At 40.2% G+C, this 26,397-nt stretch overlaps 1 protein-coding gene across 4 annotated transcripts in view; it reads left to right on the top strand.

Moving 5' to 3' along the window:
• Positions 1–26,397, top strand: part of IDS (iduronate 2-sulfatase) — a 27,711-nt gene extending 1,314 nt beyond the window's left edge. For 2 of the 4 annotated variants that reach the window (XM_010568912.1, XM_010568910.1), the window contains exons 2-9: positions 386–522; positions 1,576–1,753; positions 2,610–2,698; positions 3,950–4,150; positions 4,757–4,927; positions 5,612–5,738; positions 8,547–8,720; positions 9,443–10,066. In XM_010568912.1, the coding sequence (XP_010567214.1) occupies positions 391–522; positions 1,576–1,753; positions 2,610–2,698; positions 3,950–4,150; positions 4,757–4,927; positions 5,612–5,738; positions 8,547–8,720; positions 9,443–9,945 (1,575 nt within the window). In that variant the 5' untranslated portion in view covers positions 386–390 and the 3' untranslated portion in view covers positions 9,946–10,066. Of the gene's footprint in view, positions 1–6; positions 67–226; positions 523–1,575; positions 1,754–2,609; positions 2,699–3,949; positions 4,151–4,756; positions 4,928–5,611; positions 5,739–8,546; positions 8,721–9,442; positions 10,067–26,251 lie in introns of those variants that run through there. The other 2 variants (XM_010568911.1, XM_010568913.1) reach the window with 2 other exon arrangements.

The raw sequence follows: 26,397 nt of genomic DNA, 5'->3' as shown, positions 1-26,397 counted from the left end.
GGCCCCGGGCGCTTCGTGGCGTGACCCGGGCAGGGTCTTGGGGAAGCTCGGCCGGCCGCTTGGAAGGTGCCGACCTTCAACGGCGCCAGCGTCGTCTGTACGCCGTTTGAGCCGTAGAGGAGCTCGCCACCTTAAGGGGGCGTTTTTAAAAATAGATATGTAATGAATTTTTTTGAGGCGTTTTATCTCTTTGGGGCAGGATTATATAGCGTAGCCATGTCTGAGTTTTGCCTGCGGCTTAACACCCCTCTCAAAGCTCGTAGGCTGTAGAATTCAGTAGCGGGTGGAACTGTAAAATACCTCTTTATTTCACGCCGCCTTTCTGTAGCCAGCTGAAGGCAGCTGGAGAGAATGCCAATGTATTCCTAATTCTCTTTCTTCGTAGATGGCATGAACGTCCTGTTCATAGTTGTGGATGATCTGCGTCCCGTTTTGGGCTGTTACGGAGATAAGCTTGTGAAATCTCCAAACATTGATCAGCTTGCTTCTCAAAGTATTGTGTTCAGCAATGCGTATGTACAGGTGAGAGGTCTTAATTAAAAAATGCTTTCTCTATGCAAAATAATTACAGGTGTTATCACAGTAGGTGTTAGGCAGACCACTGGAAAAAGCAAGTGTTTATTAACCTTAAGTGTTTCCAGTAGAAAATAAGTGCTTGGGCTGAACTGTACTGTATGAACCTATTTTTACTAAGGTGAGAAAAATTAAAATGGGGCATTTGAGTGGTGATAATTGTGTAGCCCTTGGAGGAGTGTAATGTCACTCAAACATTTCCACTGTTAGCAGCAAAGTGCTGCTTAAAAATGCTGTCCTACTAAATCGGAATTATTTTTTTCCTACTCTTTATAAAAGATTATTTTTTAATTTTTAATTTTTTCTTTTGAGGAAATCTGTAGACTTTTATGAAAGGGCAGCTTGTGTGGTAAGCATCACTCTTAAATACAGGACTCAAAATCTCACTAATTGTTCTTTAATACTTTGCATAGGATGACTACATTCCCAATTTTCTCTCTGCTGAGAAATTAGAAATTTGAGCCTAAGTCTGACTAGGGATTAGGACTTTAAAGCAGTAACTCTTGGCTCTTGCCAATCTGAAACAGAATTGGTGAGGCCTTTGGACCATAACCTGGACCTTCCGTATGTTTATCCTTTTCATTATTCTTAAGGCACTGCAGATGAACTAGACTTTGGGCTTTTGTCAGCACAGTCCATCTGCTGCTTCTGCTTAATTCTGCGTGTGTGAGCTACTAGATTTCAAAAGCACTGTCTTTAACACAACCTGACCTTTTGGGTTTTTTTGTGCTACTAGCTGCATAACCAAAGCTTTTAGTGCTTAGAAATTGGTTATTTGAGGAAAAATTATAGATAGGTAAATGTATATCTTGCTAAAAGCTTGCAATTGGGAATTGATATTCTTAATAAGGATCCTGTTCATTCCAGCTTGAAGTGATATGTAACACTTTAACTACAGTTTCTGAGCCTTCAGATGTTTTGCCTAGCTACACCTAAGTCAGATCGTATGTGTGTTGCTTTTTATTCCAAATCAATTCTCTTTTTGGTTGGCTCTCTCCTCAGCAAGCCGTGTGTGCTCCCAGTAGAGTGTCATTTCTTACTGGACGCAGACCTGATACTACCCGATTGTACGATTTCTACTCCTACTGGAGGGTACATGCAGGAAACTATTCCACGATGCCACAGTATTTCAAGGAGAATGGCTATGTGACCTTATCTGTGGGGAAAGTTTTTCATCCTGGTATGGTTTGAATTGTTATCTGCTTAATATACACATGCTTAACGTGTACATTCTCACAAACAGACTCCACATGTAAGTATCAACTGTGTGATTCCTGTCTATATTGACAACCTAAACCATATTCATGAGCCAGATTGTACAATGATTTGTAGGTTGTCTTTAAATCTTAATTTTAAATCTTAAGGCATCAGAGATTAATATATTAGATGACTGTTATCTAATTAATATTTTCACATCTTGTCTAGGGCTTGTGGGAATAAATGTCTAACATTCTAAAAATATGTCTGGAAGTTAGGTATCTGCTGAAGATGAAATTACTGAACAGCCTCATTGTCTTAGTTCTGCATATACATGTTTCATGTTTCATAATAGGCTGTCTGTCTGGATCAGGAGATATAGAATATATGGCTAATACTACCAAATAAATAGGAAACTAGTTCAGTAGTTAAAAAGCAATAACACTGCTGACTTGAAAAATACTGACCCTCTTTTTGGTAGTTCTTTACTACAGAAGTAAACTTGTGTGGATATATGAACTTTCAGTTGATAGTAAAGCTAATTAAGGATGTACATGAAGACTGTTGTTATTCCTGTTTTTTTGGTTGCTTTTTTGTTGCTGTTCCCTTAAGAAGGGTTATTCAAGAAGCTTGAGTCTCCCTCACCAGTAAAAGTTGTATTTCATGGAAAAATGTCTCTCTTAACCAAGAAATAAAAGTAAAAAAGTTTTTCTTTTTCTCAATTGTCAAAGATCATTTAGCTTATATAAAAAAAAAAAAAAGTGAAAAGTTAAACTGGTTTGAGCTCTTCCTGGTTCAGTGAACTATTAGAGCATTTCTAATATCTTTACCCTTTTCAGGGGTTTCATCCAATTACAGTGATGACTATCCATACAGTTGGTCCATTCCACCCTTTCATCCTTCAACTGAAAAGTATGAAAATGATAAGGTAAGGGTGATTTGTGGGACCCTAACAAAGAAGGGTTTTCAGGATATAACCAAGTTCTTTGTGTCAAGCACAGGCTATACCCTGTGGTTTTTGAGACTGCAACTTTGTGCAGGGAAACAACTAGCTAGTTTGATATCCTGTTTCTTAGCCTTCCAAAAGAAGGCCTCTCTTGTCAGTTGTGTGTCATGTTAATTCATGTGCCCATCCTGCATATGTTTTAAGTATTTCTAAATTAATATTTGGAAACTTAAGTTACTGAGATAGAAAAGTGCTTGCAAGAAAGAGAGATCTTAATTTGTGTCTAGGTCATGAATTCCTTTATCTGAAAAGAGCAGTTGTCGGTTTCCACACTAATATTGCTCTGCTTAGTAAGTGACAAAACATTGTCAATAGGCTTGGTGAACTGAAATCAACTCAGTGAAGAGCTCTGGGCTGAGCGGGTAGAGGCCATAAGTAAAATAATCTTTAAACAATCTGAAACTTTATTATCTGATTCAGTTTACTAGAATGTTTGTTACTCTTAAGTGTAGCCCAAAATTTATGCAAACATTGCAGTAGCGTCGTGTGCTAGAGTCTATACACTGCAAAGCTAGGAGCTCCAGCCATGAGGCTACAGGCAGCCTTGGTGATGGTTTGTTCTTGCATTTACTGCTGAAAAAGACTGGTTTTAAAAACAACAGTATCTGCATTCATGATGTACTTTTCTTTATGTTCATTTAGCAACTCTCCCAAACACCCTGCTGAGGCCACCTTTTCCTGGCAACCGTTTAGTCTAATTTATCTTTCTTCTCTGATTATACATCAGTCACTGCTGGTATTTGCTCAGCAACTAAGTCAGTAGCTTCCAGGCAGCTTTCTATGAGCTCTGGGGATCAGGAGGAATAAAAAGCATGTATATAGTAGAACCAAATTCTGCCTTCTTGCCAATAGGTTAGAGATTCTATTCATCATAGAAGCTGTGTGTTTTCCCATATGGCTATGTTTAATCTTCTGCCCAGCTTTAGAGAGGATTCTGCTTTTCCATAGACATGGAAGTTGCATTTTTGAACTCCTGAAGCTGTCTGCTCAGTCATCAATGTACTCAGTACCTTTAATATTCATAGAAATTGTGAAATTCCCTTTTGTATCCAATCTGCAGTCTTTTGTTGGTAGAAGGATTGAGAAACAAATTGGTTTGAAAGCTACAGAACAGAGGATTTCTTCTTTGCTTTTACAGAAGTTACTTAACTACTTTTTCTTTTTTTATTAAAGACTTGTAGGGGAAAAGATGGAAAACTTTATGCTAACTTGGTGTGCCCAGTGGATGTGACAGAAATGCCTAGTGGTACTCTGCCTGATATTCAGAGCACTGAAGAGGCCATACGCTTACTGAATGTTATGAAAACAAACAAGCAAAAATTCTTCCTGGCTGTTGGTTACCACAAACCACATATCCCTCTGAGGTACCCACAGGTGAGGAAACAGGAGCCTATAGGGAAAGGAACTTAGACAAGCATTGCTTTTGCTTTTCAAAGCTGTTTCTGCAAATGCTTCATTGCTATTGTTTCTGGAAAGCAAGCTGAAAACCAGCCTTGATTTTGTGTAACTTCAGCAGTCGCCTGTGTTGCATTTCAGAATGTCTAATGAGAATGAGTTGTGACCACTCGCCCAAAAGCTAGGCTTCTGTGACCACAATGGTGACTGCTATTGCATGGAGATGGTATTCAGCTTGATGGAGTATGAGATAATGAGGCCTTACAAGATCCATTCCCTGTTTGAGTTGGTGGCAAAACTCCTACTCGTTTCAGAAGAAGTGATGTTGGATCTTTTATTTCAGTATTGTTTTAAGATACAGGAGGCTGGTTTTAGGTACTTACTAACTTAGTATTTTTCAGGAATTGGTTGGGGCTGACTAGCATAGTATTGCTACCTTTTACACTCTGGGGGAGGGGGAGTGAAGCCTTGTAAACTGTAAGAATATTAAAGGGTCATGCAACGGAAATGCTTGCTGGTTTACAACACAAAGTTTACAATAGACCTTAGAGGTGAGGGCAGTCTTTATGTGTTTGTATTGTAAAGGAATTTCTAAAGTTGTACCCCTTGGAAAACATCACATTAGCCCCAGATCCCTGGGTGCCTGAGAAACTACCTTCTGTGGCGTACAACCCCTGGATGGATATCAGACAGAGGGATGATGTGGAAGCATTAAATGTTAGTTTCCCATATGGACCACTTCCAGATGACTTCCAGGTAAGCTGTCAATACAGTGCACTGAAGTCAAACTGCCTTAACTTGTTCAAATGCAAGGGAGCAGTCAGCTGCTCTTAGATGTTCCAAGGTATTCAGTAGCTGACAATTTGCAAGTACTATGAATTCCTGTGCATATGCCATGCATACTGTCACCTCTGGCTTTGTCAGCAAACCTTCACTGTAACTGCAGTCAGGCTAGTGGGGGCAGAGAGGAAGAGATCAGCTATCAACTAGCGATAGTGGTATGTGTTCCTGGTTTGTATATAAGGGAATGTATGTAGCAGCTACCAATGTTGTGTTTATTTTCATTATCTGAATCTGTTTGTTTCAAGCCACCACTCACTCAGTGTATCTTCTTCTGCAAGATTTTCCTTGATTTTTCCAGTGCTTATGCCAAAATAAGGTGCACTTAAGGACAGTGAGAGAAGCAGAACTGATTGGTTTGCAATATCTTGCTTGAAAGAACTTCTGGAAGATAGAATTTTCTAACTGTCCCCTCCCTGTTTACCATTTCTGGGACATTAATCAGACTATAGACGCTTAAAAAATAAAGCTTTACAAGTAAAATCCTTTAGTTCCTTTACTTACACAGCCACCCAGTGGTTCTCCTGTGTGTGTGTGTGTCTCAGGAAAAGCTAACTTTTTTTTTTTTTTTTGACACTCCCTTGTTTTCTTAACTTGCAGCGGCAGATTCGTCAGAGCTATTATGCAGCAGTTTCTTACCTGGATATGCAAGTTGGCCTGCTCTTGAATGCTTTGGATGATGTAGGACTCTCAAATAGCACAATAGTAGTTTTTACTGCTGATCATGGTAAGCATTTAAATCTTTCTCCAGCTACCTGTTAATAACTTAATTGTGCAACTCAGTGCTGGCATATTAATCAAGTGTGTGTTTATATAATGTACAGCAGAGCTACCATACCTTGTGTATCAGGCTAGTCTGTCTCTAATTAAATGGACTGACACAGGATTCTGTGGCTGCTAGTTCTGTCCCCCTGCAGGCACCTCTCTTTAATCAGGTTGAGGGTTTGCTAGTGAGTGATGAGACTGTCAGCCAGGACACTGGGCTGAGCTTGCTGTATTCCCACCTCCTACCCAGGGAGTGACTCTTGCTGGGAACAGTGCTGTGAAAGGCTAGCGACCACTCCTCCCCCCTTAAAATTTGTAGAGAGCCATCTGGTACAGTGGGAGACAGGCTTTCTCATTAACTGCTGAAGTGTGTTTTCTTGCACTTGTCATTGCTGCTTGCAGAGCATCTAAACTGATAGCAATATGGCTCCCCCCTCATATTTGAGGTCTTGCACACTCTGGATCATGGTGGTAAAAGATTGAATTTGAATCGTGGGTGTTGTGGTTTAACCCCAGCCAGTAACTAAGTCCCACGCAGCCGCTTGTTCACTTGCCCCCAGTGGGATGGGGGAGAGAATCAGAAGAGTAAAAGTGAGAAGACTTGTGGGTGGAGTTAAAGACAGTTTAATAGGTAATGCAAAAACTGCACACACAAGCAAAGCAAGGAATTCATTCACCACTTCCCATTGGCAGGCAGGTGTTCAGCCACCTCCAGGAAAGCAGGGCTCCATCATGTGTAACTGTTACTTGGGAAGACAAATGCCATCGCTCCGAATGGCCTCCTCTTTCTTTTTCCCCCAGCTTTATATGTTGAGCATGACGTCATATATGGTCTGGAATATCCCTCTGGTCAGTTGGGGTCAGCTGTCCCAGCTGTGTCCCCTCCCAGTTTCCTGTGCCCCCCCCAGCCTCCTCACTGGTGGGATGGGGTGAGAGGCAGAAAAGGCCTTGGCTCTGCGTAAGCACTGCTCGGCAATAACTAAAACTTCCCTGTATTATCAGCATTGTTCTCAGCACAAATCCAAAAGGTAGTCACGTAGTAGCTACTGTGAAGAAAATTAACTCTATCCCAGACAAAAGCAGCATATAGTCCACCCCTTATTCCATACCATTTATGTCATGCTCAAGTACCATACTATCCAATACAACTTCATTAACGACCACCCCTCTTCCCATCCTTTGATATAATACACAGATACTATTCTTTTAGTCTATGGACCACCCCTATAAAATGTCTTTAAAATGTTTGCAAATATCCACAAAACGTTCATTGAGTTCATTTAGTCTGTGACTTTGGACTCCAGATAACTCCATCTGTTACGGTGGTCACTCAGGACAGGCGAGGTGGTGTGTTGTGTAGAGTTATTGGGTACCAAAGCCAGCTCAAGTCAGGTCACTGCTGCACTTGCACTACTTCTTGAAATGCTTGTCCTACATTGGTTTAAGTGGTTCCTTCTATAGTAATTCTTATAACATGTAACTCAAATCATGGCTTACAGCAATTTAAAGGTATTTCCATTACTAACTCCACCCCTGGTCTCTTTGGGCCAGATTATAGGGTTTAACATTGCAATGAAGCCCTCCCCTTGCTCCTAGCCTGGCTAGCAGCAAGGGATTCCTGCTCTGTTGTGGGCTTATCCATGGCCACATGCTTTGGGGTGCTCCAGCATGACCTCATGCACAGCTGCTGATGCTTCAAGGTGTACCTGCTGCAGCGTGGACTTATCTACAGCCACAGATGCTTCAAGGTGTACTTTCTCCAGCACAGTGGGACAAGTACCTCAAGCATTTAATGTTTATTTCAATACTCTAATATTCGTTAAAATACCCCCCCCCATGATCCCTTTAATTGGGGGATGGCTTAGCTGACTTAAAACAGTTAGAATATGGCTTAAATAAATCCATTTAAAGTCACATATTTAGTTAATTGGGGTTGACTTCTGTGAGCATGTGTGTAGAAACAAGCCCTTATGAGTTGTGGAGCAATGGGGTTAATAATTCTCGTACTAAAGTGACTCTAGATGTTCCTTCTGACTTGCCACTTTGACTTGAACTTTCTGTTGTAAACTGAATTCCTCTTTTCCTTGCTGTGGTTAACTGTAAACAGTTGGTGTTGCCAGTACCATGGCTAGCAAAGTGATCCAGAAAAATCGTGTGTTAACATAGCTGTCATAGAGCAATTTTGTCTTCCCCCAAAGTGAAGTTGGCAATAAATCTGCCTAGAAGGAAGTCATGTTGGCATTTTTTCCAAGAGGAAGAGGAGAGCTAAAGAGTTTGATCTCTGTTGCTTCCTCAGGGGTAACATCCTGATATGGCAGTCTGGCATAGATAGCAGCCTTGGCTCCAAGGGATGTTCAGTTACAGCGTTAACAGGAGTATTGGAGAGCTGGCAGCTGCCCAAAACTTAAATGAGTGCTTTGTGGAATTGATCTGGAGACTCTTGCAGGCGCTGTGACACACCCCAGTTCCTCTTTTCTGCTGTTGTAATGCTGATTTCCTAATTCTAATCTAGAGTAGGGGAAATAAGGAAAGGTGTAATTATTTCCTTAATAAAAGAGTATCAAGTTGCAAGATTTAGGTGGCTGTTGAAATAGCTTTCACATTAGAGAAAAATCTTGTTATATTTAAATACAGATTGTTATTTGCCTTTTAATATAACCTTGATAACAGACTAGTGACCTCAACAGCCAGAGTCAATTTACAGTGAAAAAGAAATGACTACTAAATTACAACCCGGTATCTGCTCTGACTTGTATTCTTTGTCATCTAGGATGGTCCCTGGGAGAACATGGTGAATGGGCAAAATACAGCAATTTTGATGTTGCCACCCGTGTGCCGCTGATGTTTTATGTACCAGGAATGACAACTTCCTCTGTTAGTCAAGGAGAGAGGGTCTTTCCCTACCTTGACCCTTTTAGCCATATTTTAAGCTTGGTACCTCAAGGTAAATTTTCAGCATTTATTTTTTGTTTGCAGTGGATTTATGTAAAGGAGATGTGGTGATGTAACGATGCTTTGCCTACAGGCAGCTTGAGTCAGTGTCATTGACTTCTTGAACTGTCATTGTGCTTCTTGTACTGATGAGGAACAAGATGGTGAAGGGAATCCTTGGACACAAACTCTTGCTTTGGTTGGATCTGCTTTAGTGGAAACAGCTAGATACCTGCATTAACACAGCAGGAGATTTATTTTTGTGTGGTGTAGACGCCTAAAAGGATACTTGACCTTCCTTTTGTAGTGGTGGCTGCTGTCTTTCCTACAGTGATTCGTAAACATTCTCTGTGTAGCATCTGTACTTAAAATGGTAGCATTGGAAACTGTTCTGATGCAGGCACTCTCGTGTTAAACTATTGACACTGGAATTTGCTTTGTCTTTCTGAAGAGTTCTTTTTCAAAGTAATGAATATTATTATCTTGAAGGCTGCACATTTGAGAAACAGAAGTGTAAAAATTTTCTTGTTAAAAATACATCATAAATGCATAGATGAGCATCTTCAGAGCTAACTGGCACATCTTAATTGCCTTGATTTTTGTTACCCCACAAATGCAGTATGGAGCACTTCCAATAAAACACCAACTTAATTATCAGAATAAGTTTCTAAAATGTTCTACCAGTGTCTGTCAAACCATCATGTTCCATAACTTGTATTTTCATGTTTCTTCCAGGGGAAAGCAAAAAAGTGGTTGAGCTTGTGTCTCTGTTTTCAACACTTGCTGAACTTGCTGGCCTTCAAGTTCCTCCTGCGTGCCCAGAGACTTCGTTTCATGTTGCACTGTGCACTGAGGGAGCAAGCATTGTCCGGTACTTTAATGCCTCTGAAGAGAAGGTGGAGGAAGAGAAGGTTGTGTGTGATGACACTTACAGGTGTTTTAATGAAGAACCTGTTGCTTTCAGCCAATATCCCCGGCCTGCAGACACTCCTCAGTGGAACTCTGACAAGCCGAAGCTGAAAGACATCAGAATCATGGGCTATTCCATGCGTACAATTGACTACAGGTATACTGTATGGGTTCAGTTTAATCCTAACAACTTCAGTGCTAACTTTGAGGATGTCCATGCAGGAGAGTTGTATGTGGTGGAGACTGATCCAAACCAGGATTATAACATCTATAACAATACCTCACATGGTTGGTTGTTCAAAAAAATTCTTGGCTTCCTGAAGCACTAGAGTTCAGAAACTTCTTTGTGCAAGTTCTTGCAAGTGAAGTAACACTTCCTTTTTTTTTTTTTTGTATAAAAACCTTTCTGTTCTACAGAAAACACTTGGATTGAATTAAAATCCTGTTTGTATCAAAACACTAGCTATTGCCTTTGTTACAGCCCTTATTACAATGAAGTAGAGTGAACTTGTGCAGTTGTGTTTTCAAACACAAGCTCACAATACTTCTGTAAAGGCCACACAGGGTATCCAGGCCCATGCTGTGGAACATCTCTGTGGTCTTCTGTTCTGTAGTGACTGAATAATTGAAATTTATTATCTGTGCTGAAACTGGTGGTGTGGAAGGTGGAAAAAGAGAGACTTCTTTGTTTGAAAGGCTGTGCAGAGAATGTGTGTCAGTAAACAGGTCCTGTCCACTTCACCTAAGAGACTTGGGGCTGGAGTGGTCAAGGAGACATTTGATAGTGGTGAAGGACTGAGGTGTCCGCTGTCATCAGCGTTACCTCTGATTAGACCTGAAAGAGAAACTTCGTGTTTCATTCAAAATCTAATTATTTTAAATAAAAACTTTAATTTGGAGATTCGTGCTTCTTATCATACAGGAGGGGATCTAAATTTTTAATTAATGTGTACGAAATGAGTGCTTTCATCACTGAAACACTAAATAAGACTGAGGGCTTAAGGTAACACCAGTATGCTCTTCTGTGGTTTTTCATGAGGGTTGGTCCAGTGAGGCCCCACAGGTAAAAAGAGATGGAAACCTTTCGCTGTTGTAGCTTGCTGGTTGCTGTAGTTGCTGAACTGCTTGGTACACTTGAGGGTTGTCACGTCCAGTGACAGAAACTTGGATGTTTGCATTCGTAGGTGCTAAATGGGGCTTGGCAGTCTTGGTTTTGGACTAAGATAGCTAAAACCCTCCCATTTAGTTTTAAGTTTTTAGTGTGGTGTTTAGCAACACAGGATGTGGAGTGTTAGTTGTCCCAAGCTATGCTGGTAAGTAAATTTCCATATGGCCAAATGCATTAAGGTAAATATGTTTAGGAGCTTGTATCCGAGAAAAATGTTTTGCTGAGTATTTAAGTGCTATCTGTACCTTATGCTCACAGCCACGAGGTACACTGTGCTCTAGTGTGATGGCAGTAATTTGTGTTGTGTTCTATCAGCCTGCTGGATTTCTGCAATTCCATCTTGGTAATTGAGGCTCTCGGAATTTGTACCTTAACAGGTAAGAGCTTGTTCAGACAGTGCTAACTCCTGCTACCTTCCTCAATGAACTCCAATTCCTACAAAAAGAAAAAGCCAGCCATTACTTGTCTTCCTCAGATAAATTGACTTTAATATCCTAGAGAAGCCACAGACATAACTTTATTTCATTAAAATCCATGTGACAGTCTTATTCCTAATTAATGTAGAGATACCCACTATGAATCTGATTCTCTGTTAGAAGAGAGTGGTTATTTAGTGCCTTAAACTCAATTAGAAGAATATATTTCTTATGAACTTGTCATTTGTTTTACTCAGCCCAAGATGCTGTGTGTTCTGCAGCATTATTATTCCTGATGAAAACATATTTTTCTCTCACTTATGCATGTATACTTACATCTTCAGCTGGTGTGAAATACTGCAGTTGCAAGTAGCAGATTCAATGTAGCTATACCAATTTCACACTGGTTGAAGGTGTGTTTTATTGAGAATGGTGCCAAGCAGAGATTTGGAGTCTGCAGCTAGAGCTAATTATATCTCTGACACACTTTCCTTCAAAGGAGAATCAAATATTGGGAAAGTTATTTTGAGGGGATGTATTGAAGCGTTAAGGATTAATCTAAATCTCTAGTATGCTAGGTCAGTAATACAATGTGCATTTAAAATTGATCTGGCAAATGGGTATTATCTTAGACTTGGCTACCTGAGCTTTGCATTTTGTTCTCCTGCTAAAACACCTGTTAAAAAAACCCAAACCTTTTTGGGGGAACTTAAAATTATAGCATGTAGATAAATTATTTAGGAATTTATTTGCATGAAAACATTCTTGTACATAGCCTGCCCTAAGCCTCCCATCTCTTCAGGCAATTTGATTTTTCAAGTGGAGATAAAAGTCCTCATGCTAGGTGATGAGTATTTTTTTCCTCAAGTCATACTCTTTATATTGGAAGGGAAAAGCTGCCCTTGACCTTTCCTAATCAAAATCCAGTAATCTTTTGGGGAGACATGAGACAGAATTGTCTCTGACAGCCAGTGAATCAAGACTGGTATCCACATGCTCAGGGCAAGGACATTCTTGAATAATTGCACAAGTCGCTGAGCAGGACTGCCGTCCAGCTAGCGAGCCGTTTCCTTCTGCCTACTGCTGAACTGAGGCATAACGTTTTTGAGGACGAGTGAGGCATAGCGGTAAAAAAAGCTTTGCTCTTGCAAGTGCTATGTGAGTTAGTTTTGTTATGGAATTGGTTGAGCAAAATGCAAAACCAGCGGAGACAAAAGGAAAAGGCACATTTTTTCAAACAAACCAAAATGCTGGAGAGCCTGAGCAGCCTCCACTGAAGAACAAAAGAGCTTAACAGGAGCAATAAAAGTAAAGTGCTCTTGCAACAGCGCTCTCTCTAGAGAGAAGAGGATGCAAGCCAAGCATCAGGAAATAAATGAGATGCCAGTGCTGACCCTATTTCTCAGGATGGCACCAGAACAGCTGGAAGAACAGCATGATGCTGCATCAGCAGGAATTGTTACCTGTGGTACATGTATGGAGAGATTCCACTGGGGAGCCCGGAGTAGCCATCGTAAGCACTTGGCACAAAGCAGAGTCAATAAACAGGCCTCTGTTAATAAGCTAATGTACAGGAGTGATTAAGCAATGGAATTACAATTTTGGTCCCTAAACAGCTGTAGATCAGTCAATCATAACTCATGACATTGATTTTAGTATGTTGTACATCTACACCCTAGAAACAAAGTTTTCAAAGTAAAAAATCTGCTGTGTACAAAGCAGAAGCAATAGGAGTCTTTAAAAAATGGAGACAGCTGTGTCTTTGGGTGTACTTTGTAACACTCTACTTGAATGTTTACAGCATGCTGTTTGCAAAGGAAAGATTTGGGTCTAATTTGAGGCATGCTGTGCACACTGGAGTATATGGAAATGCTGTAGCTACATACTGTGCTGTGCAACAGATTGGAATCCCCCCTTTGGCCTGTGCTCTGTGCTTGCTGGGGGAAATGGGGTACGTTTTGAATTAATAGCTGTCTGTGCAAGTTGCAAATGTTTTTGTGTGGTGAGACAGGCAAAGGCAGCCGAGTGTCCTGGCTATTGGTCAGATGTTACCTAATTAATCACTGTTGCATGTTAATTATGTATTACTGACTTGCTGCTGTGTTGTATTGGTCAAGTGGTGTCCCCTGCTGGAACGAGTGTTCCACAGCATGAAGGATGGGATATAGACATGATACTTCTGTCAGGGATGTTTCTTAATTCCTGGTGCTAATGTGTTATTTTCTCTGGTAGGCAGCAATATCACTATTGGCAAAATTGCCATAATGCATGGTCAACACCCAGCTTTTGCAGGGCACTGTGCTCAGCTTACGTTTCAGACCTTTAGGATACAGAGAGTCTCAGACTATATTTGGGAAGTGCCTGGTAGTTGTAGCTGAGATCCTTGGTTGAATGTTGATTTCTTTTTTTTTTTTATTTTTCCTCTAGTGGTTACTTAGCATTCAAATGTGAAACGCTACATAAAGAATGAAATTACCCTCTTGGTAACTAGGTTTTCCAGCACTCCACGGTTTTCTAGGCTATAGACCTTCTTGCTCTTTACATCAGAAACTCACAGCCAAGTTAAGATGACTCCGTGTCAAAACTTTTTGTGCCTCTGTGTTTGACTTTGTAGCTAATGAAAATTATCTTCAGATCTGCATGGGTGGAATCTTGACTCCAGTGTTCTTCTCTGCCTACATGTACAGATCTCCTTTTAAAGTCTGTGGGAGTTCTGCTTATGAAAGAAGATAGACTACCAATGTCAAGATCCACCATATGAGGCAGCAAAAAGAGCCTTTTGCCCTCTATCTTCAGCACTTGGCTCAATGCCGAGTAGAACATTTTTATCCAGCAGTCTGTGAAGGCCCCAACTATAATGGAGCTTTGAGTAAGCAAGAGGAAATGGCAAAGTTTGTGATATTTCTGTAGGTGTGGTTGGACATGGAGTGGGGATAATAGACTGAAGCAGCAGAGAGGAAAGGAACAGTGAGATGTAATGAACACTGAAATCGGATATAAAGCCATGATCTGAGAGATTAGGAGCCAGCAAGAAGATAGAAAGAAGAGAAATCTAAAGAGAGCAAGACTGGAAAGGGAAGTATTTTATATCTCTGGTTTTAGACAGTGCAGACATCTCAGGGTACGCAGGTCTTCCTGTTTCTGCTCTAATTTATTTCTGTGTTTTAGGTATAAAATCTGTAAGCTTTGTATGTGTTGTGATTGATTGCACAAGTTCGTTGAATTTATCTCTGAAGCACTTTTGAAAATCTACCTCTGGACAGTGTGTTGTGATTTTGTCCCAAGAATACTCAGTTTGGCATTATCCATGTATGCAAAACTCTTGTTCTTTTCTTTTGGTCCTGATGCCATAGTAGTGTCTTTAATTTCTAGTATGTTACACGCTTGTGCTGAAGATTCCCAGTTTACTGTGTAACTGAAGAGCAGTTACCTGTAGGTTATATATTCCTAATTGTTTGAACATGCTCCGTGGCCAGCCTGCACTAAATATTTAGCAGATTCCTGGGCTGGATTCCTCTTAGGCAGCCTGCTGAAGCTGCTTGGTAAAGTAGGTACAAATGAAGTCAGAGTCTGGTCATGCTTCAGGGCTGTGTTGGGCTCCAAGTGTAGCTGCAAGTCTTATGAACAAAGTCTTGCTTATGTATCTTTTGTAGAGATTCTAAGAGTTGGCTGAGTATCATCTGACTGCAGTCTTTTTTTTGTCAGGATAATGTTTATTTGATTAAATCAAACTCTTATGTAGAAATATTGCTTTGGTGACAGTTTTATTGAAAATTTTGCTTTGATAAGATCAGGGACCTTCGCTTCAATTTTACTTCAATTTTTATTATATTGTATAATTTTGACATAATATAAAGGGGTATTATAACAAATGAGAATGCAATTACTTTGTGAAAATAATAAAGTCATAACAAAAAAATTTGACCTCAGAAGGAAACTGTTCACCTTTGTCAAAATGAAATGGCTCATTTCACAACTGACAATTCAAGTTTTTAAACCAGAATTTTTTTGTAATTTTTGTCTTGCGGGAAAACTTCAAAATATTGGCAACAAGAAAGTGATGGAAAAATCCCAATTCACGCAGCTTCTCATGGTATTAAAAATGCCATTTTAATAAATGGGTCCACAAATAATTATTTGTGTTAGCACAGTATTGAAGGCTGGAGTTGGGTTTAGGCTGTTTCTGTTTGCAGTGCTCTAGAAAGAGAGTGGTACCTGTGCCCCAACGCTCGGACTGAATGAGAAGGGCAGTCAGGGAAGATTACTGCCCTTTTACAGATGGGGGACTCCAGCCCAGAGAACTGAGGTTTTTACTCATGGTTGGACAAGAATTGTGAGCAGATATGGATCTAAAAGGACATTGATTCCTTATCTGATGCTTTTAACCCAAGGCTGTTTCTGGTTTTCCAAAGCTTTCCGAATGTGGTCTACAGATGACACAAAGTAGTCCGAGTCGAGGAGATGCTGCCATAAAGAACAGGTGCCCAACTGGAAAAGGCTAGTGGTAATTCTTCTCTGAAAATTGGAGCAGCAGCTTTTTCTTCCATTTCCCCTCTTCCCCCCCTGCTGTCAATCTTTGTTGTAGTGCCTTGCAGGCTCACCCCAATGCTGTTGTCAGAAGGATGCTCCTCCCTGTCCTCCTTCCTGGAAAGCCAGGCTATACAGCCCCTGCAGAGCCAAAGAAATGCTTCCCCTGGCCAGAGAGCTGCAGTGAATTTTAAGCAGGGCTTTTTCTCCCAACAAATTGCCTAATAAAAGGGCAAGTATTAATCACATGTCTGGAAAAAGTTTGTTTTGATCTCTGTGTCTGCTATTCCAGCTTTAAAGAACAGAGCCTTTTCTGAAATATTTTCCTGGTAATAGAATTAGGATATAATTCCTAGAAGACAAATCTTGGCAGGTATGAAGTGTATAATATCTATCCTTGATTGAACCTACAGCCTAGCCTAATACTTCCCACGTTTTCCTGTTTTCAAAGCGAGTTTGATCTTGTGCTGAAGGAAATGATTTTCTTTACTTGAGCCTTCTCGAATATTTCACAGCAAGAAGGATGTGATCCATTACTTAGGGAGCCCTCATTACATGCAGCTGTGGGATACTCATCTTTTTCCTTTATCTGCTCTGCTGGAAAACTTGGATACCTTGTTTTACTAAACAAAATCAAGGTCAGGGATGTTAAAAACAAATAGATTGTCTTATTGAACTTGATAATATAATCATTTTCTTGTCACCAGCTTTAGCTTTTCTTTGCTGAAATAAGATTAGCACAGATTAAAGCTATTTATTTTGGAGCTATAGCATTCTGGACGGGGAAGCTGTGATGGGTTTGCTTTAAATGGGTCTTCATCTTTTAATAATTTGCAAACCCTCATTTCTTTTGAGGGTTATTTGTTTCTGTAACTGTTACTCTTGCCTGCAATTACTCTTTTCTGAGATAATACTTTGTGGAAACACCTCAAGTATTTTCTGTATTTGTTCCATGTTGCTCTATTAAAGCAATGATATTCTGTCTGATGTAAACCTATGCAAATGAGATCAGAATTTTTCACTGCCTTTAAGTGATGGTTTGTCTAAGGATTCTTTTAATATTCATTTTGTGAATGTGCTAACCTTCATTTACCTTTATTAAATATGGATAGGCCCTGACCTAGTACAGCACTAAGCCATGCACTTAAGTACATTCCTATTCAGTAAAACACTTAAGTGTGTTAGCTAAGTATGTGTTTAAAATGCTTTGCTGAACCAGTGCCAGAAAACTGTCCTGTGCATCCCAGTGCTAGTGCTACCAAAGGAAGCCAGTGGGCTGAAGAGACCCACCTGAGTGGGTAGCTGAGTATTAGTAACATTTCTTTTCTGCTAGAAAAAAATATCTCAGCGCTCTGTGTTTTAAGGTCAGTTGTTCACTTTTCAGGAACGTATTGGGTTTACGTGGCAAGGTTTTGATAGCATGGGATGTAATTTCTATGCTCATTAGGCTTCATAAGGCTCTCACATCTCTCTTGCCTCTCTCCCTTCTCTCTCTCTCTCTCTCATTTATTAGTTTGAAAACAGTGGCCAGGTCTGGATTTCTGAAAGTTTCTCATATCCTTGATTTCAGATCAATAGCACTTCACTTTCCTTGAGAGGTTTAAAAGAGTCACAAGACATTAAAACAAAAAACTTAAGTGCAAATTCATTATGTTCCTACATCAAATCTCAGACGCAAACCTCATGTAAGCATTCTGCTTTTACAGCTAGTGCTTGTCTACACTTTGCATTGCCTCTTCTTCGTGACCACAGCTGAAAGGAGGCAAAAGTCCTCCAGCTTTTCACTTCTTTGTTAGGATTTTGTAATAGTTCTTCAGACGTCATCTACATATGTGGGAGCGGCTCTGCCCTGTAATTCCAGAGCTCCTCGACTAGAGGTCAGTAACACATCAAAGAACATGAGACAGAAAATCATGAGCTGTGGGATATTAGCTACCACTAGACATTTTATTTTGCATTTGAAGTGAAGACTCGTGATATGGTTAATCATTATCAGCTATAAGTCACTGAGATATGTGACCAAAGTAGTGGAATGCTTCTATTGTCTGTTTTTATTGTATTAGAAGCATGTTGGAAGTAGTGCTTCCAAATTTTAAACAGTAAGAAAAATTATCACCCTTTTAATATCATTTGTTCTTACACAGCACAGTAAGTTGCACATTTCCATGTGATATGTTGTTTAGAAAAAAATATGATTTCTAGGAATTTTTACTGCTAAATCTTCATATAATCTCTTCAGTTGCATTGGCATTTGCTTCACACAGTGCTTCACACTTCATAGAATATAGAATAGATCAGTCACTTTTTAATAAAGAGTAAGTTTAGGAATGCTTAAAAGTAAAATAAAGATTTTATTTTTGTGTGTGCGTGTTTCAATTTACTTTAAAAATACCCCTTATTGTTCCTGTAATTGTTCCATTCTTTCTTTCTGCTAAATTGTTCCTGCTCGGTGATAGAGGAATTGGTCATCTGGACAATTAAAAAACAATTTATGGAGCAGCTCTTTCTCTTCCAGACGCATTTCTTTAAAGGATGTCTTGAACTGTGCTGCTATTTTAGTAGCAAGTTGTTCAAATACATACTCTGAATCATTCCTCCATAGAAGCAGGCACAAAGGATTCTGTTTGTATTCTTTGAGTGTGTCTTATCCTGAAAATACTCATTTCCTTTATCATGACTAATGCCATTACTGAGTGGTTTTGCTGAGACATTTAGTTCAGCTGTGTTCATGACTGTGATTAGTGCATTTGTCTCCAGCTAAAATGCTGATTCTTATTTGAATGCTGCGCTCCTAAGAGCTGTGCTCTAACTCTTTATGAAGGAGAAATCGCTGTTTCCTAGCATTCTTGTCTCAGCTAAGTTGATTTCCCCCCCCTGCTTCCTTGCATAAAGAAACCGAGGCCAAGGCATTTCAATAGTCTTCTTACCCAAGTCCTGTTTCCTTCCCTCATACCAGTTTTACACCTGCAAGCTACGTTGTGATTTATGCCAGAGTTAGTAAGAGTGGAACCAGACCTAGTATTTCTAAAACATAAAATATTAACAACGATTATAGTGAATGGTATAATTAATGAATAATATCAAGATGAGAAATACAAGCCTTTCTCAATGTAGTGGCAACCAAGAGTGACAAGGCCTGCCATCAGTGCAGACCCCCAAGACTTCACCATGCTAATTGCACTCCAAAAATCTCTTACTGAAATAAGAGAGTAAAGTTGGTTATGCTATCTAACACAGGTTTCTCATGAGCTTTGTTCAAAACTGAGCCAAAGACTTCATTTCAGCTGGATTCTGCACTTTGGCTCTGTTTTTTTTCTTCACTTTTTCCCACACTCTTTAAATTCAGGGGAAGCATAAGAAAGAATAAACCAGAGTCTCTGAGACGTGTTTTCTCAGTGCAGGTTGGTTACTATCTGTACAGACAAGTTCATAGGGAACTGTTGTATAGGGGGAATATAAAGTCATGTTTGCATTAAGAAACTCTCAGTGTAATTTGAACTGAAAACTTAAGATATAAAACCAGGTCAGTGGGGCTCCTGTTGTGAACTGCAAACTCAGGAGACCTCTTGTGTTGGAGCAGCAAAATGCATTAGTCTAAAAGCAGCTGGTTTTAAGGAATGATTATGCCTTGGAAATGTTATGGGCAGGACAACAGAGAGGAGTTTGAGGGTTGGTGTTTAGTTTTGTAAGGATATTGTTAACAACAGTTAAATTTGGAACTGTGGTCAGGCTGAAAAGTGGTGTCCTTTTCTTCAGTTCTCTTCTCTAGGCAGTCTTCAGGCTGCACAGCAGCTTAACTCTTGCAGCCAACTTGCGCTTTCATGATGACTCCCTCATGGTTAGTAACCCTGGCCCATTTGGTGTGATACCAGCACCTCCCTCTAGCACCAGCAAAGCAAGAAGATCTCCGTAGACAGCAGTCTCTGATTGCAGGTTGAACAGGATAACTACTTTTAAAAGCCCAGCGTAGTCATCTCTTAGGGTCTGGCATCTCTGTTTCTTGAGCTTGCACGTTGGCAAAGCACTCCACTCCAGTCTGCCAGCTCCAGAAGTGAATGGTGACAGGCCGTCATCATCTGTTATCCCCTGTCATTCAGTAGGTTTTAAAATGGAAACCCAAGCTTGTGGGGTGGAAGTGAGGACTTTCATGCGTTTGATCGTTGAATGAATAGGGGAAATGAAATGTAATGGGAACTCTGGGGTTTTTTTTAACCTCTTTCATAAAGTAAATCAAGTTTTCTGCTCCTGTGACTGCATGAAAACCACTGGGATTAGCAGATTTGCATTGTTTCACTCAAACGGCAAAGGTAGATTTCTAGTTTAAGTGGTGCCGTGCGTTGGGGTTTTTTTACTAGAAAATGTTTGGTGTTTCAAATCTCCCATTTTCAGTTGGGTCTAGAGACTCTAACTGGATAAGGGCCCAGCTGTGCTCGACACCGTGCAAACCATCGCGGGGGCAGGTTTTGTGCTGTGGCTGAGCTGAGTGCCAGTAGCAGGGATGGTCCCACCTCCCTGCTGCTGGTCACAGCTGGCTGGCTCAGCCCTCACCCTTCTGCTGGTGCATGTCTGATTCCCTGGGAGCTGGTTCAGCTTGATAACCCAACAAAAAACACTTTTTTTTTTCCTCCTGTTGATTTAGCTCACCAAGAAGCTAGAGGAGTGCCAGAGCAGGAAGGAGCGTGTGACCTAAGACGCAGCTCCTGCCTTGCAGAACTTAGCACCTACGTGAAGAAGACAGATGAAAGCAACGCAATTACCGTTCCCTCTCCTAGCAATGTATCTGAACTTTTCAGGTGGCTTTGCAAGGAGGGCAGTAGTTGTATGGAGGCAGTAGTGCAATTAGGGGATGTGCATTAGTATGTTGTTGCAAGGGGTGAAGGTGGTAGTCTGGCCTGATGCCAGAAGGTGATGAGCACCAGGTGGGAACTGGATGAGGTGAGCTCATATCACAAACAGTTTAACAAGTAATAAAACTAGGGGGAACTGATACTATCACTTTCCAAACTGGGCAAGCTCAAGATCCTAAAACTGACTTTTCTGTCAGATACAAAAGACCATCTGAACACTGCTACTTAAGCATCATACTGGTGACTTGGATAATGACTGAAAAAACATTAATAATATTCACATTGGGTTGTTGCTTTATCCTGTGTTCTGAAGATTAATTTTTGTAGTTTTTACCATTATGGATCTATAGTCTAATCAGAAAATGATGAAGTGGTAAAATATTAACAGGTAACTAGAACAATGTTTGGTTTAGGGTGAATGGGTAGTTCCAGCTCCAGGTAAAATCTGTAGGCATATTGCAGTTGACTTTAAAGGGTTGGAACTTAGCAGATTTCTTCTCTTCCCTGAAACTCTCCGATCTACTGATACAGTCTACTGTCTTGGACTAACAAAAAAAGTTTTTTAGCTACGTGGCGGTACACTTGCACATAAAGCCCAGCTTTGGTCCTATTACTGTCTTATCTCCATAGAGCTATTTTTGTTATTGTTTATAGCTTGTGAAAATGGGCTTATTACCAACGAGAAAGCAAAGAGGGAAACTCTCTCTGTGACAATTTTCATACATCTGGTATAATTATAAATATTTTATATTATTAATAATAAATAGCAGTTTTATAGAAATGGTTTCCTTTTATGGGTGATGGTAGGACAGCTGTCTAGTTTGTAATTTTATAATTTGTCCTAGAGGCAATTTTGTGCTTATGGCAGTTTGACTTCAGTAGGGAATTCTGCTTAAAACCTCATGGCACAACAGATAACTCTGTATTTCCATGAAGGCATCGGTGTGCTTTCCAGGTGTGTCCTGCACGTGAAAGGTGAACTTGCTAGGAACAATCACACTGATCCATGGTGCGAGATAGTTGGAAAGTTACCTGTGCTCCCCTTAAGAACTGTTTTAATTGCTTCAGAATCCCCTGGGGCTTTGCCATGAGGAACAGGATCACAACTTAGATGAAAGTTACCGAAATTGCAGTGACACCTCAAAGCTTTACCCAAAAAAGAAGTCCCATCGTGCTGATATTGTACAAATACAAAGACCTCTTTTTAGGTTTCCTGATGTGTGCTGGAAGACATCTCTAACCCCATCAGTGGTCTTTGTGTTTTAGTGGGACTTGTTGTGGGGTAGGGATTACTCCCTCTATCTGAAGGATATCCGGATTCATCTAAGCGATAGTCCCAGCCTCAAAGAACAGCTAGTAACACTGAGAATGGCTGAATGTATTTAGCAGAGCTCTCCAGTTCTTGTGAGCTGAGCTAAGCTGCTCTCTAGCAGGTGAATCGGAAAGCTTGAAAGCAGTAAGTATCTGGAACAGTTATTACCTTTCCCTAACAAAAGCCTGACTGGCAAGTTGGGTTTAATACTTCTAACACTAATAGCAAAACCACTGCAACCTACTGACTAGTTCTCAGACACAAACCAGATACCAGGGATCCAGCATACAAAGTCTTAACCCCCAAGGCTATTGGCCCATTTTTTCACTCTTTCAAATAACCTTGCCTCTCATAAATCTGTTGCTCATTTAAAGCAAACTTTCTGTTTGCATCAGAAATTACTTCCAGCATTGGATATGAAGCATTCTGCAATATGTTATAAAATGAGGGCTGGATTCACTGCTTAAATAAAGCAAGCCAGTTTGCTTCAAACAGATCATTTATTGCTACCTTCATGCTGTATATTTATTGTGAGGATATTTGTCACATTTCTTTCAGTTTTGAAAATGTAAGTTGGATTTTCTCTTTCAGGTTGCCATCTGGTGTATTGCGAACAGTCTCAGAGAGTAAGAGGCCATCTGTTAATACTTTTTCAGGAAGCTTTTTATAGAGCAGTGAAGTGGCAAATCTCAAAAACACGTTGTAATGACTTACAAGATCTTGGGTATGTGTACAAGTAAAGGCTGATATTTTATTCCTATCAACAATATAGTTATCAAGCTGAGAAGGAAAGGAAGAGAAGAAAGAGAACTTGCACACAAATGCACATGCATTTTAATGGCTCTATTGCATATATTACTTTTTCTATTTTTACATAAAATGTAAAGTGAGTTTCTGAAACTCTGATTCAGTTTACACTCATGTACTTTAGCAAGACCGAGTGCCTCTTTGAGAAACTCTTTCCTTCTTTAACCATTAATAGAAATCAAGTGACCCAGAATTTTGCCTAATAATACTAAAAAATATAGCTTGCCTTACTGTAGCATGTGATTTTACATCTCTAGTGGCTGGTATACCTAAGATGCTGATATGTCTACTGCAAGACAGCGGCCATGTAGGAAGGCCTTCATCCAGTTCAGACCTTCTGCTTTTAGTGCCAACAACCTCAAGTTCGATATCTGGTGTATTCCTACAGCAGAAGGTTAGTGCCACATTCACCTCCACAAGTAGACAGGTTTTTCAACCCAAATGTGATATGCTTGCTTGGTCATTAATGCTAGCAGTAGAGGACATGACTGACAGAAGTGTTGCCTGATCAACCACTGAAGTATTCTGACTGTTGTGGAACAAAAAAGATTGGGAAGGAGCTGAATATGAGAATTGCCAATTAAATGCATGCAGTGAAGCTCTCTGCAGAGCGCTGCAGGAGTAGTTAGCATTAACACTGGCCTCTCTGTGTGTCTGACAGACACAGCGTGTTTTTTCTGCCCATTTTTGTATAGTGCAATGAAAGGAAGCAAGTAAATCCTTGTAAGGTGCAGTGATACTGGCGATGGTTTAAAAAAAAATCATGCTGATGATAGGTGCTATTATTTTATAGTAAAATAAATTGAAGACTTGAGGAAGAGAAGAGGTGACCTTTGTGAGGTTATCCATGAGGCCTCTGGTACAACTAGGAGTAGGTACTGGGTTTCTTCAGAGCCTCTCCTTGGGCTGTATATGCTAAGCCAATTTTTCCACTTGCACTGACTTCCTCATAATTTTGTGGTACAGCAGAAGCAAATGGAGCTACATCATGGGCCTGTTGTGTGCAGTGCTGAGGTTTATCTCAACTCTCTTCTGGCCTCTCTGAGAGAAGACCCAAGAAAAAACTGGCTTCTTTCAGGATCAGGCCCTTTGAAAGCACTCAGAGAACCATCAGATTAGTGATTTCTTTGTAAGCCTGACCTGCTGAGGAAGAAAGGCAAGTGCTGATTACCTGCGCAGGTGACTGTAGTTTTGCTACCACAGAAAGATGTGATCAGGTGTGTTTTGTTGGGTGATCATATAAATGCTCAGTGAATGGTGTATTCCACTTCCACCTCTGCATTATCTGAAATGGCCCAGTCAAGCATATTTTTCTGTATTTTAATGCTGTATTAATTCTATATGCTTTGTGTTCTGCAGTAACAAGATTCTGCGGTGATGTTCTTGGGCATCCCTCCACAGGACCAGTCCTGCTTCAACGAAGAGTAATAGTAAAATCTTTTTCTCTTCAGTGGTTCCAAATTTGATAGTGAGACATCAAAAATATCACCCAGGTATCACTGGTAATAAATGTCAGTGCTGCTGCATGTCAAGGTCATGTAAGCCTGTAGTGAGGGCTGTTCAGACTGGCATTGTGCTTAAATGTTATCATCATTTAAACAAAACTAGGCAGCTTTAAAAGCAAAGGCAGCATGAATATCACCATAAAATTAAGCCCACTAGCCAGCAGTGAGAGAATCTGAAGCCTGTGTGCTGGAAGAGTTTTAAAAGCAATGCAGGTTGCTTTTTCAGTGCTAACAACCCCTAGAAATAGAGAAATAAGTGAGCCCAGCTGTGTTCAATATAATGCGAGTCAGGTCTGCATAATGGTATCTAGCAGTGGTCAGAGTATCTTCTAGAAGTTTTATTTATTAAAAAAAGACTTTTTTCCAAACTATTTTTAGAGGCATTCTCTTTTACTGAATGAAGAAAAACTAATTTTTGTCTTATTCCTATGTTTTTAATGTAAAAAGAAGATAAAGAATGAATGATAGAAATTGGGGAGGGGCTATATTTTTGTCCAAAAAAGTACAGTATCAGTTACAATTTTTAGTTATGAAGCATACTTTTTTCCCCATCTAATACCCATGCTATGTTGCTGAATGATTGTCACTTAACCACAGGCAATAGGCAAACAGTCATAATTTTATTACTGCATTATTTGAGAATGCTATTAGAAAGACCTACTATTGACTTGAAGCCAGCAAAGAGTTGAGAGAAATTAGTTCTGTTGTCTCTATTCTTTCATCTCAAAACACGCCTAGGTAGTCTTGACTGGCAGCTGCCCTGGGCTCTAGCATCCTTCTTTCTTTGTTAAACATGTGAAACTGCTGAGAGATCTCCTGAGATGTCAGTAAGTTAAGTGCTGGTATGAAGATGTGCATTGTGTCCTTCATCCATTCTATGTCTGTTAAGCTCAGTCAGCATGTAGGCAAAAAAGCTCATGGCTGCAAATTATTCCCTAGAGGTGGAGGCTCATAGAAGTCCCCTAAAAATTACCTGCCAACAGCTCAGCACTGAGAATTATAGCTTATTGGGCCACTATAGAGCAGGTTACTACAGTCTCTACAGATGACCGGATTGAATTAATGGTGCATCATGTTGAATTTTCAAGTGCCCTAGCATATGGTGTACTGCTTTTTGCCATCAGAACTGAGATGTTACCAAAACATCTGTGAGCTACACCTGAGCTTTACTGGTGTAATCTGGAGCCCAGGCCTCTCAAAGTATCAGGAACATAACTTTGTTGTGGTTTGTCTTGTGTTGCTGTGCTTCACGTCTATTAGCTGGAGTTGTGCGGATTTACTGGGGTAATGAAATATGAAAGATTGAATCTAGTCCTGTTTAGGGTTAAGTGTCTGCAAATCCACTGTGCTTGCAGAGACTAGGAATAATTTAAACACTGCTCACATTCCAGCCTCCGCAATAGGGATGGGTATTTTGTTTTGAGGATTTTTTTTCCTTATCTCAACTGCTGTACCATTTGGCTATCTGAAGCTTTTGCATGCCTCACAAACACCATCTGTTACAACCCAAGACACAAATACTGCAAGTGATTAGTAATATAAGCCAATGTTGCAGCTGTATGTGGTGTGGAAACCTGATAGAACCAGAACTTCCTTTGTAAGCCTGACATGCTGAATAGTGCGTTTGTGGTTTGTCTAAGCTTTTGCATTCATCAATTAAAGATTAACTTTCTGCTGCTATGGAGACATGTTAGATTACCACCCCCCACCCCCCCCTCAAGTGTTCCTTATAGGAAATGTTATTGGAGCAAGTAAAGCACCTAGGACAGAGGGAGTCCCTAGCAGGGAAATGTTTCCAACTGCCACATCCTAATACTTCATTAGATGAATCTTTGATGGGTTGAAATAGTCTATCTGTTCTTATCAATGCTTTTCCTAAAGTCATAAAACACTGAAAATATAAATATAACAGGGACCATTCAGCTGTTCTAGCCATGGGCATATTGCAATAAATACCAATATATTCCTCCTGTTATTCAATATGTGTTCACAGCATAGACCAATTCTCCTTGAGTTCTAGTACTGTTTTTTCTCCCTTTGTTTTATCCTTCAGCATCAGCCTTGATTGCGGTAATGGATGAAGAACTGCTTGTGCTGGAGGATACCAAATTAGAGAGGAACACCATGTGTGCTCATGGATGTACATGAGAGATGAACAGGAAAGGAGACAAAAGCTTATATTTGACTTGCCTGCAGGAT

Source organism: Haliaeetus leucocephalus, unplaced genomic scaffold, assembly GCF_000737465.1.
Source record: "Haliaeetus leucocephalus isolate CR32 unplaced genomic scaffold, Haliaeetus_leucocephalus-4.0 Scaffold262, whole genome shotgun sequence".
Lineage (NCBI taxonomy): Eukaryota > Metazoa > Chordata > Aves > Accipitriformes > Accipitridae > Haliaeetus > Haliaeetus leucocephalus.
This window is presented reverse-complemented; position numbering and strand designations above follow the sequence as displayed.